Genomic DNA, 15,200 nt, shown 5'->3' with positions numbered 1-15,200 from the left:
AGAATTTTACCTTGTTCAGAAAAATGTACATTTTTAAATAAACCTTCAATAGCTCGTATGTATATATAATATGGAAATTTTAAATACTATACCTATATCCATGGAAGAAATATTTAGGTATAATTATCATTGAATCCCTCAAATCATGTGACAAATTAGACAGATGCTTTGCTTATAAAAAGAGCCAGGCCTACCACTTTCACCACTATTATTCAACATAGTTTTGGAAGTTTTAGCCAGAGCAATCAGAGAAGAAAAAGAAATAAAAGGAATCCAAATTGTAAAAGAAGAAGTAAAACGGTCACTGTTTGCAAATGACATGATGCTATACATAGAGAATCCTAAAAAAGGCTACCAGAAAACTACTAGATTTAATCAGTGAATTTGGTAAAGTAGCAGGATACAAAATTAATGCACAGAAATCTCTTGCATTCCTATATACTAATGATGAAAAATCTGAAAGTGAAATTAAGAAAACACTCCCATATACCATTGCAACAAAAAGAATGAAATATCTAGGAATAAACCTACCTAAGGAGACAAAAGACCTGTATGCAGAAAAGTATAAGACACTGATGAAAGAAATTAAAGATGATACAAACAGATGGAGAGATATACCATGTTCTTGGATTGGAAGAATCAACATTGTGAAAATGACTCTACTACCCAAAGCAATCTACCTGTTCAATGCAATCCCTATCAAACTACCAATGGCATTTTTCACAGAACTAGAACAAAAAAATTTCACAGTTTGTATGGAAACACAAAAGACCCCGAATAGCCAAAGTAATCTTGAGAAAGACAAACAGAGCTGGAGGAATCAGGCTCCCAGACTTCAGACTATACTACAAAGCTACAGTAATCAAGACAGTATGGTACTGGCACAAAAACAGAAAAATAGATCAGTGGAACAGGATAGAAAGCCCAGAGATAAACCCACACATATATGGTCACCTTATCTTTGATAAAGGAGGCAAGAATATACAATGGAGAAAAGACAACCTCTTCAATAAGTGGTGCTAGGAAAACTGGACAGCTACATGTAAAAGAATGAAATTAGAACACTTCCTAACACCATACACAAAAATAAATCCAAATGGATTAAAGACCTAAATGTAAGGCCAGACACTATAAAACTCTTAGAGGAAAACATAGGCAGAACACTCTATGACATAAATCACAGCAAGATCCTTTTTGACCCACCTCCTAGAGAAATGGAAATAAAAACAAAAATAAACACATGGGACCTAATGAAACTTAAAAGCTTTTGCATAGCAAAGGAAACCATAAACAAGACGAAAAGACAACCCTCAGAATGGGAGAAAATATTTGCAAACAAAGCAACTGACAAAGGATTAATCTCCAAAATATACAAGCAGCTCATGCAACTCAATATCAAAAAAACAAACAACCTAATCCAAAAATGGCAGAAGACCAAAACAGACATTTCTCCAAAGAAGATAAACAGGTTGCCAACAAACACATGAAAGAATGCTCAACATCACTAATCATTAGAGAAATGCAAATGCAAACTACAATGAGGTATCACCTCACACCAGTCAGAATGGCTATCATCAAAAAATCTACTAACAATAAATGCTGGAGAGGGTGTGGAGAAAAGGGAACCCTCTTGTACTGTTAGTGGGAATGTGAATTGATACAGCCCCTATGGAGAACAGTATGGAGGTTCCTTTAAAAACTAAAAACAGAACTACCATATGACCCAGCAATCCCACCACTGGGCATGTACCCTGAGAAAACCATAATTCAAAAAGAGTCATGTACCACAATGTTCATTGCAGCTCTATTTACAATAGCCAGGACATGGAAACAATCTAAGTGTCCATTGACAGATGAATGGATAAAGAAGATGTGGCACATATATACAATGTTATATTACTCAGCCATAAAAGAAACGAAACTGAGTTATTTGTAGTGAGGTGGATGGACCTAGAGACTGTCATACAGAGTGAAGTAAGTCAGAAAGGGAAAAACAATTACCGTATGCTAACACATATATATGGAATCTGCAAAAAAAAAAAAAAATGGTTCTGAGGAACCTAGGGACAGGACAGGAATAAAGACGCAGACATAGAGAATGGACTTGAGGACACAGGGAGGGGGAAGGGTAAGCTGGGACGAAGTGAGAGAGTGGCATGGACATATATACACTATCAAATGTAAAATAGATAGCTAGTGGGAAGCAGCCGCATAGCACAGGGAGATCAGCTCGGTGCTTTGTGTCCACCTAGAGGGGTGGGAGGGAGATGCAAGAGGGAGGAGATATGGGGATATATGTATATGTATAGTTGATTCACTATGTTATACAGCAGAAACTAACACACCATTGTAAAGCAATTATACTCCAATAAAGATGTTAAAAAAAAAAAACTGGCCAGGCCTAATTAGAGGACTCTGTAAGCAGATGTTAAAATTCTCCCACTTTATGGATGTGGAAATTGAGTTCTAGTGATATGAAATAACTGGCCTCAGGTTATGAAGATTATAATTGAAACAAAGAGGATTTGAATACTAATTTTCTGACTAGAAAAATCTATTCTCTTTCTACAATGTAACTGTTCCTACCTGAGAACTAGAGAAATATGTAGAGTCACAGATAGGCTGAAAAGTCCTTCAGGGAGCTTAAAATTTTTTAAATTTAACTATCAAGTCAATGCGACTAGATTCTGGGGGAAGGAGAAAGGGCATTTGTTATTTCTAATGTACACACACGTGCACATAATATTACTAAAAGCAAAAACTTAAAATTGTATATTCAAATACATCTCTAAACTTTGGTAAAGTTGATTTAAAAAAAGTAGCAATGAACAGTCAAAACTCATAGGTAAATTTAAGTAATAACCTGCTAAAAGGATAGTTTTGTTACTATCTTTGGAGGCTTATAGATTTTTGTTCAGCATTCAATCCCACCATATTTTCTTATCAATTTGTAGAATTTCATTCACTCTTTATTTCTTAAAACTTGACTACTCTTTTTTTGAGTACAATTTTAATACACTTTCTACTGAATTATTATAATATAATTTAGAGTAAAATTCAAGGAACAATAATAACAGTATGATACCAAGTCCAGTGTACTATAGACTGATATTAAAATAGAGTCCAGAATAAAAGTCCCCATTACCAGCTTTAGGACTAAAAGAGACCAGGAAATAAATATGATGTAATGGGAAAGAAAAAGTCTAGCTTATTTCAAGGTGCAATTCCTATTTCTCTGTATACAGTTGGCCACAGTCATTTCCTGAAGCTGAATAAATAAAGCAAAACATAAGAACTGGCATCTAAAAACACATATAAAATTAAGTAATAATCATAAGCAGGAATATTTTTTCAATAGAAATGACTTCAATTTAGTTGAAATAGTTTTTCAGGGCTTTCCTGGTGGTGCAGTGGTTAAGAATCTGCCTGCCAATGCACGGGACACAGGTTTGATCCCTGGTCCGGGAAGATCCCACATGCCTCAGAGCAACTAGCCAGTGCACCACAACAACTGAGCCTGTGTGCCACAACTACTTAAGCTCTCGCGCCTAGAGCCTGTGCTCCACAACAAGAGAAGCCACCGCAATGAGAAGCATGCACACCGCAAAGAAGAGTAGCCCCCCACTCACCGCAACTAGAGAAAGCCCATGAGCAGGAACAAAGACCCAACACAGCCAAAAATAAATAAATAAATAAAGTCATTAAAAAAAAAGAAATAGTTTTTCTCTTCAGTCAAAAACTGTTGGTAGGAATGTAAATTGATACAGCCACTATGGAGAACAGTATGGAGGTTCCTTAAAAAACTAAAAATAGAATTACCATATGACCCAGCAATCCCACTACTGGGCATGTACCCAGAGAAAACCATAATTCAAAAAGACACATGCACCCCAATGTTCATTGCAGCACTATTTACAATAGCCAGGTCATGGAAGCAGCCTAAATGCCCATCGACAGAAGAATGGATAAAGAAGGTGTGGTACATATATACAATGGAATATTACTCAGCCATAAAAAGAAATGAAATTGAATTATTTGTAGAGACGTGGATGGACCTAGAGACTGTCATACAGAGTGAAGTAAGTCAGAAAGGGAAAAACAAATATTGTATATTAACGCATATATTTGGAATCTAGAAAAATGGTACAGATGAACTGGTGTGCAAGGCAGAAATAGAGACACAGATGTAGAGAACAAACATATGGACACCAAGGGGGGAAAGTGGGGGGGTGGGGGGTGGGTGGTGGTGGTGGGATGAATTGGGAGATTGGGATTGACATATATGCACTAATATGTATAAAATAGATAACTAATAAGAACCTGCTGTATAAAACAAAATATTCCCCCAAAAATGGACAAAAAAACAAACAAAAAATACCCATATTTTAAACCACTTTTCACATTCAGTTTATCTCCCAATAGTTACCGGGCTAGATTAATGTGGAGACTAGAGGACAGCAGTTCCTTTCAAATTTATGTGACTTCGGTCAGGGCTTTCACCATATCTTCATTGGATCCACCTTAACCTCTTCTGTCCAGAGCAGGCTTTCATGGAAAAAATAATGAACTGTGCAAAACCTGTAGAATGTATGTGTCTAAAGCATCATCTGACATTTTGTAGAGACTGCTTTCCAGACAATAGAAACAGTGGGCTCTGATCCTCATCTTAGAACCTAACTACTACACTAAGACACCACAGAAAAAAAATGTGACCCAACCCCTACCCATGATGGCAAAGGCCAAATGGGGAACCTAGACATCTATGCTCACAAGGCTGTAATAAGGCTCTCCAACACCCCTGATTAGGAGGCTCAGAGAAAGTCAAATAGAAAACAGGGACTTTCAACACCAATCCCTGCAACGAATCCCATCCCCATGGTGTCAGTGGATACTACATGGGGGTCCTGAGCTTACTTCCCACCCACCATTAATGAGGCGCTGTATTCCCTCCCTGCTGAGGTTGTGTCAAAGGAGGTCTAGTGGAGAGTCAGGACTTTTACCATTACGGAGATGCAGTGAAGTCACCCCTACCATGGTGTCAGTGGAGACCATGTGGGGAGCTGGAAGTCCACTCCTAACAGCAGAAATGAGTTCACCCTTCTTCAACACTCAGATGTCAATGGAAGCCAAGTTGGGAATCTTTACTTCTACTCAAACTGACAGTAATGAGGCAGCATCTCTTCTTTCACTGCCAGAGCGTTGTCAGAGAAAAGAGAAAATCAGCAAAAAATCCTGAAGGTTTCAGTGCTACCCAGAATCTCATAATATGAAAATGTCCAAATTTCAATAGAAAGTCACTCATCATACTAAGAAGCTGGATGATCCCAAACAGAACAAGAATAGACAGTCAGTAAATGCCAAGTCCAAGAGGATAGACAGAGATGTTGAATTAACTAAAAGGAAAAAATTGGCAACCCCATAAATGTATATCCAGCAAAAATACCCTTCAGTAATAAAGGGAAAATCAAGACATTCTCAGATGAGAGAAAAACTAAGAGAATTTCTTGCCAACAAACATACTGTAAAAGAATGGCTAAAAGGATTCCTCTAAACCAAAGGGAAACAATAAAAGAAAGAACCTTGGAACATCAGGAAGTAAGAAAGAGCATGGCAAGCAAAAATATGGGTGAATACAATATGCTTTTCTTCTTCTCCTGAGTTTTCTAAATTATATTTGATGGTTTAAAAAAAAAAGTAAAACTGTTTGATGTGGTTTTAAATGTATGTAGAAGAAATATTTAAGACAACTATATTACAAAACAGGGAGGGAAAAGGGACATAAAGGGAGGTACTATTTCAATATTTCACTCAGAATGGTAAAATAAGGACACCAGTAGAAACCGCAATTAAGGGACATTCTACAAAATACCTGAGAGCCTAGAGGAGCGTAAGGAGACATGATAGCTAAATGTATTGTATTTCCTGGATGTGATCCTAGAATAGAAAAAGAACATTAGATTAAAAAAAAAAACTGAGGAAATCTGAATAAAGTATGGAGTTTAGTTTAAAATAATGTACCAATATTAGTTCATTGATTGTGGCAGATTTACCATATTAATGTAAGATGTTAATAATAAGGGTACAGATATATGTGAACTCTTTGTACTAGCTTTGCAATTTTTCTATGAATGTATAGCTATTCTAAAGTTTAAAGTTTCCTTTAAAAAATTACTAGGCCATAAAGAAAACCTATGCTAAATGACTGATTTCATTCTCCAAACACAATACAGTAATAGAACAATAGAAAAGCAACTATAAATATCTAAAATGATTATAGAGATTATAAAAATAAATGAAAACCATGATGAAAGCACGGATTGGTAAAAAAAAAGAACAATTTTTTCTTAATCAATAGTTCAAAGAAGAAATCATAAAGGAAACGGTTATATATTTAGAATTAAATAATCACAAAAATACTACATATAAGAATTTACTATACAACTGTAGTAATTAAAACAGCGTGATATTGATGGAGCCTTCAGACTAATGAAACTGAAATGAAGCCAAGTGTATATGCATACATTTGTACATATATGAAAAATTAGCATATAATAGAGATGATGTCAAAATTAGGAGAATACAAGCTTTCCAATAAATGGTGTTGGTTCAATTGAGTATATATGAAGAAAAATAAAATTGGAACCCAACATCACATAATAATAAAAATCAATTCCCAGTGGATGTAAAAACCAAATATGAAAAAAAAAAACTATTGGAGAAAACGTAGAGGACTATCTGTATGATTTGTGGGTGTCAGTGGCTTTCTCATACAAGAACCCAAAGCTAAAACTATACAGTAAAATATCAAAATTTTAGTATGCAATAATTTAAATTTTTCCATATGACAAAAGACAAGGTAAAATTAGAAGATACAACTGGGAGAAGACATTTCCAACATGTATAACCAAAACCAGGTTGGCGGGGGTCAAGAATCCACAAAGAACTCCTATATATTTGTTTTTTTAAAAAACTTGTTAAAAGATGGTCAAAGAATATGGACAAGTAATTCACAGAGGAGGAATATGAATAGTCAATAAACATATGAAAGGATCATATAGTACCTCTAGTCTTAATTTTTTGAGGACCCTCCATTTTGTTTCCCATAGTGTCTGCACCAATTTACATTCTTATCAACAGTGCATGAGGGTTCCCTTCTCTCCAATTCTCGCCAGTATTTGTTATTTGTTGTTTCTTTGATGATAGCCATTCTGACAGATATGAGGTGATATCTCATTGTGGGTTTGATTTGCAATATGCACCCCTATGTTCATTGCAGCATTATATACAATAGCCAAGATATGAAAACAACCATGAATGGAAAAAGAAGAATGAGTATCCACATTTATCATCATCGAGTATTAGTTTCTTTAAAATATTAGTCAAATATCAATATATACACCTCACTTTAACTTTTATTTCTTTGATTGCTAGACTGAGCATTATTATTATTGTAATTTTTTGTCAATTGTTTTACTTCTTTTTTTATGTTCTTACCAATTTTCTACTAGAATATTCATCTTTGTTCTGAGATTTCCAGTCTCTTTCCATGTCGACATATTCCCGTTCTAACACCACATTGTTTTAAAAAGTGTTTCTTTAATGCATTTTTATATAAGCAAGTATCTTCTCTTTATTTTTGTTCTTCAAAAATTTCTTGGCTGTCTTATATTTTAAAACTTCCAGATGAATGTTAAAAGCATTTTCTCAAGTTTCAAAAATCCTCTTGAGATTTTGATCTGAATTACAGTAAAATTACATCTGAATTTTTGAAAATTTGGCATGTTTATATTGTTTAGTCTTCCTATCCAGGAACATGTTATTCTTCTACATTTATGTAAATCTTGTATCTCTCCCAGTAAAGTTTTGTAATTTTCTTCAGCCAATTTTTTTTTTCTGGGTATTTTGTATATTATATTGTCATTGTAAGTGGTCTTGTTTTCCTACTATATTTTCTAACTAGTTATTACCAGTATATAAGAAAGCTCTTTAATCTGTTCATTTACTTTGCATCCAGGCGCTTTACTAAACTCATTAGATCTAAGATTTTTTATGTAGAATCTTTTAGATTTTCTATGCAGATATTTCTTACTGCATTCACTGGAATTTCTATACCATTATTAAATGATTATAGTGACGGAGCACAGTTGTCTTTTTCTTGATGTTGATTATAATGTCTCCAGTGTGTCGTTGTTACAGATGTTGTTGGTTATTGTTTTCATCTCAATATCATAATATTAAGGACCTATTCTTTCATGCCCAGGCTTTTAAAAAATTAATGTTTCATTTTGTTAATCCAGAAATGGGTATTGAAATTTAGTAAATGCCTCTTTTGGACGTCTATTGAGATAGTCTTATAATATCGTCTTTTTTTTTTTTTTTGACCTATGGAAATGATATACTAAGAGATTTCCTAATGTTGTCATCCTAACATTCTGAAATAAATTATATTTGGTGATATTATTTTTTTAATATTGTCCATATTTTATTTGCTTAGTGCTTTATTTTAGATTTTTTTCATTTTAAGAGAATCAGTCTTTAAATTCTCTGTGCTATATTTGGCAAGATTTTATGTCAGGGTTATGTTAGCTTCAAAAAATGCTTTAGGGAGCCTTCCCTCTTTTGCCAAGATCTGACTTTTTAAATTACTGGCTAATTAAATATTACATGAAAATCTGAAAAAAAAAAACCCATAAATAATCAGTCTGGGAATTTGAATATAGCTTCCCAATAGAATATAAGCTGCAAGGAAGATTTTTGTCTGTTTTGTTCACAACTGTATCCCTACTGTTCTAGAACAGTGCCTGGTATTCAGTAAACGTTTGTTGAATAAATGGAAAGTAATGAATAGTCTCCCGGACCTTTGGTAGAGTTGTTTGGAAGGTTTCTTTTTCCTGATTTATCCCGTGTTTTGCTCTATAAAGCTCTTCTAGGGCGTCACTTACACACACACACATACCACCCCTCAAAAAAAAAACACTGGTTTATTTTAGACAACTCAACTATATGTATTACTAGAAAAATCATGTATTGTACTTAAATTTCCCACTGACATTAAGAACAATTATCATATTTTCCATTATTACAAGTTATAAAAAAACTGCAAATTATATTTTAATACAATTTTCAGGTTGGCATTTCAAAGTTTCAGTGACAAACATAATGAATTGTTAAAGTCTCAATTTGAGATGGACATTGTAGCTCATTCTCTTAGTAAAAAAGCTAAAAGCAATTTTTCTTCCAAGTCCCTTAATACTTTCCAGAACATATTACGGCTCTAAAGGTCACTTAAAATAAGCTCTAAATGTCGCTTAAAGTAAAACAATGCCACTGAAAATAAAATATCAGATTTAAGCATCATCATTCAGATTATATAATCTTTTTATTTTGCCTATATTACAGCATCAGAGGTGATACGGGGGTAGAGGAACAAAAAATGTCTCAAGTTAGGGTTGATCATAACATACACAGTCTTTAGCCTTTTTCTTTTCAAATAAAAGAAATATGGTCTAGTAATTTTGACTCAAATATGATTAATTTGAAAGGGCATGTTCTCAGCAAAATTCTATAGCAATTTATATGTAGTGAAGTCTGGATTATGGTGTCACAGATCAATGATCTGTGCTGTATTTAACAAATACAACATACCACTTATTTATTTGGCCCTGGATAATATGGTGCAATTCCAAATGAAAGGAAGCTGTAATTGAAAAGTACAGAGCAACCAAAAAAAATGAAATAAACCTACAATGCCCTCTGTTGATGAAATATGTGACTAGAGAATGCATGATCAGAAAGAAAAAATTCAACATATGTTTCTTAGTTCATTTTTGTTTAGTTTCTCTAAAATATGTCCTAATTGAATTTCATAAAATAAACGTTTTATGTTCTTCTGTTTTTACAGCAATCAGCACAAAATTATGTCAGTTAATAGGAAAAAGTATCAACATATAAATGGTTAGTGCAGTAGGCCCAGTCACGTGGCCTTGAATAGGTGTGATCTACTCGGAACTTGTTCTCGAAGAACAACAATTGGAAGGGAAGAACCATTTTTAGACAATTTCAATTAAAGCAAGGTGGAAGATGTAGATGGGTGGAATTCTGAACAAGCCAGATTGCTGTCCTCCCCCCTCATTTTCCCTAATCTTCAAATATCAGCCAAGCCCTTACAAATGATGGAGTTCATGTGCGTCTTATGGGTGCAAGGATGGTTGGTATCCTGAGACAAATTCTAAATCCCCTCCTCTAGAAGATGTCACAGAGATTGATAGACATCCTTCAATAATTCCTCATTCTCTCTTTCTCAGTAGCATAACCATAAATTTTGATTGGGCTTATCAGTACCCAGAATAAATACTGTATTTCTTGGCCTCCTTTGCAGCTAGATTTGGCCATGTATCTACATTCTGGCCAGTAAAATGAAAGTGATAGTATCATGTGCAACTTTGGGGAAATGTCCTTAAAAGAAAGGAGGCACGTCCTTCTCACGTTTTCCACCAGCCTGGTAACAGAACAGTTCAGCAACAACTTGGACCATGAGGTGGAAGATGTATGTTGAAGATGACAAAGCAACAGAATGTAACAGACCAGGGTTCCCAATACGTTTATGAATCTCCCGTGCCCACACTGAATTGCTTGTCTTTTAATCAACTCTTTTTGTTTAAGTTATTGTTGCAGTGAAATATTATTCAGCTTTAAAAGGAAGGAAATTCTGACAAGGGCTACAACATGGATGAACCTTGAAGACATTATGCTAAGTGAAATAAACCAGTCACAACGCAACAAATATTGTGTAATTCCACTTATATAAGGTACCTAGTATAGTCAAATTCATAGAGACAGAGAGTAGAATGGTGGTTTCCAGGGCATGTGTGGACGTGAGAATAGGAAGCTAGTGTTTAATGAGTACAGATTTTCAATTGGGAAAGATGAAAAAGTTTTGGAGATGGATGGTGGTGACGGTTGCACAACAATGCGAATGTACCTACTGCCACAGAACTGTACACTTAAAATTGGTTAAAATGTTAAGTTCTATGTTTTATATACTTTATGACAATTTTTAAAATGCCCAAAAAATGTCAATGTTAGCAACAGTCAATGTGCATGATGAGACTATTTTCCCAAATCTTTGAGGTGCTCCCTTGGATACCAGTAAGATCAAAATTCAAAATTCTATTGTTAGAGACAATGTTACTGGCCTTTACTCAATTTTATTTGATGAAATAAGAAATTAAATGTTAAGATAACCACAATTACATGCCAAAGGAAGCGTTATCACCCAACTATTAAATATTTAAATCCTTCAGTGTTCTATTCTTACTTCTCTTTCAGTTTGTACGCCCTACACTGACATGAGGGAGTTTCTTACACATCTAGAGCTTCAATTGTCATTTATATGCAGACGCCTCCCAAATGTACGTTTTCACTTATTTCCCTGAGATCAATTCTTTTATGTTTCAAAGTCACCTCAAACTCAACATGTCCAACACCAAATTCACGATCAGCGTCCCCATACTTGGTTATTTCCCATCCATCCAATTGAGTAGGCCATAAAGCCAGGACCTTCACTCTCCTTTACATCTCATATCCTATTATAAGCTCCTGTACCATCATGTACTTCTTATCACTTATCTCATTAATACTTTTACATTATTTCTGTGAGTATTTGATTGATTAATGTCTATCTCTCACACTAGAGTGCACATTCCAGGTGAGCAGAGACTTTATTTTGCCCATAGTCATATTCCCAGAATACAGCACAGTGCCCACCCTTTATGTGGGAGTTTAATAAATACGTGTTAAATAAATCTTTAAGCTCTGAACTCATAATTGGGAAATAAGTTTGATATGAAAAATGTATACATGTAATTCCTCTCCTTCCTGTCTATATGAAGATTTGAGTTATTCCCCAAGCAGGGTTAGTGGATTACACTTTGACACTCATCTTGAGATTACCCTGGCTATTGCTTTTAGTTCTGCGTTTTAGTTTAGTGCCATTTTGTACATTTACCTGAATTTCTTGAACGCTTCTAACTTGTCTAGTACAATGATTCCTGTATCTATCCCCTCTCATTATCTAATCCAAATATACTGTTCAATTCCTTGGGTGGAGAATAGTAAATACTTGAGGCTCACAAGTGTAGGTAGAGGTCCTGGGGATGGGGATGAGGGTAAGGGAATGGGAGAGTTTATCTCAGGACTCATACTCTGTGGGTTCAAGTCGTGCTTTTGCTACTAGTTTCAAATGAGTTTAACACCTGAATCTGTTTCTGCATTTCCAAAGGTAGACACAGTATTAAAAATACCTATAGCACAAAATGATTGTGAGAACTATGTGGAGGAATGACCCTGGAATTACCTTTTAAACTGTACAGTGACACAAATGTACATTAACTATCCCAGTGTGAATAGGGTTGGAGTGAATCCTAAAATAGCACCGGGGCTAGGGAGGAGGTATTTGGCCAAGACTCACAATTTGTAGGTAACTACTTTTACAGCCTTTCTACTTCGTTTTTGAACTTGTTTTTGAAATGAATAATGGAGTGGTTGCACCAAAGATAAATTTATCTTAACAAAAAAAAAAGGGGGGGGGAGCATTTTTAAAATCTAGTATTTAACCAGTCAATTTAGAGTCTGTACTTCTACCATGTTTCAGCTTCCCGAAAATCCCAAACTCTCCCCTCGTCTCTAACTCTGTAACCAGGTGGGCGGTTAGTAGGCGCTGCCTGGTTTCCGGAAAGCCGGTGTTACGTCATCAGGTTGTGAGTAGCGCCCCGCTGCGTGTGCTCAATTGTGAGGTCACAAGCCCTCTCCAGTATATAAGGCTGGACGCTGCCGCGCGCTTAGTGTACTGGTCAGCGGCTTCCGTGGTCTGGGCGACTAGCAGCCCCCTGCTTGCCAACTGCCAGCCGAGTGCTTCGCTGCCCGAGAAGAGTGAAGGGGCCATAGAGGAGCCATGAGTCTCCTGTTCCTGCTAATGAGCTGCGTTCTGTTCGCCTTGTGGAAAATCCTGTTTCAGGTAAAGTGTACAAGAGCAATTGGAATTAGATGAAGCTCGATGAATACATGGACTGGGGAGGGGCCATGTTTAAGAGAGTAGAGAGATAGTAAAATAAGAGTAAGGGGGAGGTCACCTCATTCCTTTTTCTTTTGAAAGAGCCCCAGATGTTGACTCTTTCCCCGCACGCTTCTCTCATATTGACCAGCGGGTCCACAGCTGAAGTATGTTATAAAAAGCCCCAAGTCACTAAGTGCTATGGTCAGCTTTTCACCCACTTGAAAAGTACAGCAGAAAGCACCCACTCCCCAGCACTACCTCCCATTTTAAGAATCTGTACTTTCTCTCTTCTTTGGCTTCTACTGCCACATGTGTTTCTGTTTGCCTCTTCCTCCCTTGTATTTGCCTTTTCAGCCATCTTTATAAGAGCTTTTGGGGGCATTCACAAGTAATTAAGGTCAAAATGTGGGTTTCCTGGTGATATTTAAAGTTCCAAGTGAAGTGCCTTTAGATAGGAATCAGACAGGATCCAGGTATAGACCTACTGGAATGCCCAAGAAATGTAAGCCAAGGGTATGGCATTTTGGCATTAAAAGGCTACTTTAATTTTTTTTTTTTCTCAGTCTGTGTTTGGGAAGGGCATATTTCCAAATCAGTGCATTCATTCAACAGATTTTTAATCTTGGGGGAGGACAATCAGTTCATTTTGGTAAACCAAGACTAAGGATGTTATTTGGCGGTATTTGGATATTACTAAACTCAATAAACTACATATGTATAATTTCCTTCCCTTACAGAGAAACACTGGTGAAATGTCATCAAATTCGACTTCTCCTGCGCTGGTAAGATCATCCTCTTCTACTCAGTCAACTAAGAGCAATACTGATAAGTGTCTTTCAGTCAACAGTCAATGGGATATTAATCTCCAAAACTCAATAGCCATGCAGAGGAAACTATTTGTAAACCTCAGCATCATGGAATACAATCTGGCTTAATTGGAACGATTCCTAGTTACTAAGGGTTTAAATCGTGCATTAAGTTAACCGGAAATCCGCTAACAAGCCTACAGAATGTAATGACACTGGAGGCAATCATTAAAGGCACTTTGAGTGGATTCATTTGAGTATATGTGTTTATGCCAAATGAATTATTATTTAAAAGGGGAGGGGATGCCAAGTCAGATACAAAATTCAGACATTTGTCAGTTTGCTCACTCACATTTAAAGAATTGATTATGTTGCTAATATATATTTCACTGGGAAAGGAATGAAAGCACAATAGAAAAAGAAACAGCTCGAGTTGTTTTCTTTTTAATAAGCTACACTAAAAAGAATATTGAGATACAGTGATTTTAATTTCACTCAAGTGTGAAAAACAGTTTTTTCTAATGGTTTACAATACAATACTGTAAATGTCTGCAAGTTTGCATTAAAGTAAATGGGATTTGATGGAACTCTTTCCATTATGCAGAATAGTCTTTCTTACCACTGTTGAATCTGTGTAATAATAATACTAAGAGCTACCACTGAGCACCCTAAAATGTGCCAGGCACTCTGTTAAGATCTGTACTTTACACAATTGTAAAGATAGTCACAGAAACTCTTAACTACTCTTTGTAGTCAGCTCTTGAAGTGGTTTCTTTTCCAGTACCACCACTACCACCAATTAGATATTATCAGTATTTCATTAGAAGTGTGCCTAAATCTTCCCTGAACTGCAAGAGTCACCGCAGAAAATTGCATGCATTTTTTTATTTGGTGAAAAGTCCACACCTCAAATAACACCAAAATATAAGGGTAGAATGCATGTAATATAATATGGATTAAAGTTAATGTCTAAGCTGTAGTTATCTATTTCAAATAGTATTTTACAAAATCCAGTATAATTGAGGAATTAACAATCTGTTGACATTCACTAACAGCATTTGAGCTACGCTCAAAGAAAACCCTCAAAATATCTAACACAAGTTCATCTTATATATGTACATAATTCACTGAGGTTGTTCAATTACAGGCCTACCTATCTACCTACCTTCATGCCCCCTCCCCCCAAAATAAGTTACCAGTGTACATTAAAGAAACACCTTAATCCCTTACTCCTTTAAGCTTCAATCAAAAGGAAGAGGAAAAGGAATTTAAAATGTATAAGAAATTAAGGCTTAAAATTATTCTTTTATTCCTCATTTGACAAGAACAAAAAGCCAGCA

The 15,200-nt window shown here is 35.5% G+C and overlaps 1 protein-coding gene across 1 annotated transcript; it reads left to right on the top strand.

Annotated features, from left to right (window-relative positions):
* Positions 1–12,952: 12,952 nt before the first annotated feature.
* On the top strand, positions 12,953–13,989 carry CT83 (cancer/testis antigen 83). The gene is made up of 2 exons (XM_007171670.1): positions 12,953–13,015; positions 13,792–13,989. The coding sequence occupies exons 1-2, from the start codon at positions 12,953–12,955 to the stop codon at positions 13,987–13,989; spliced, it is 261 nt and encodes an 86-aa protein (XP_007171732.1).
* The last annotated feature ends 1,211 nt before the right edge of the window (positions 13,990–15,200 follow it).

The sequence above is a fragment of the Balaenoptera acutorostrata genome, chromosome X (assembly GCF_949987535.1).
Source record: "Balaenoptera acutorostrata chromosome X, mBalAcu1.1, whole genome shotgun sequence".
NCBI lineage: Eukaryota > Metazoa > Chordata > Mammalia > Artiodactyla > Balaenopteridae > Balaenoptera > Balaenoptera acutorostrata.
The sequence above is the reverse complement of the archived record's forward strand: the minus strand, read 5'-3'. Positions and strand labels throughout refer to the sequence as shown.

Coding starts and splice junctions, on each gene's coding strand:
- CT83 (XM_007171670.1), top strand. CDS start 12,953: ATGAGTCTCCTGTTCCTGCTAATGAGCTGCGTTCTGTTCGCCTTGTGG. Junction 13,016..13,791: donor TGTGGAAAATCCTGTTTCAG/GTAAAGTGTACA, acceptor CTTCCCTTACAG/AGAAACACTGGTGAAATGTC.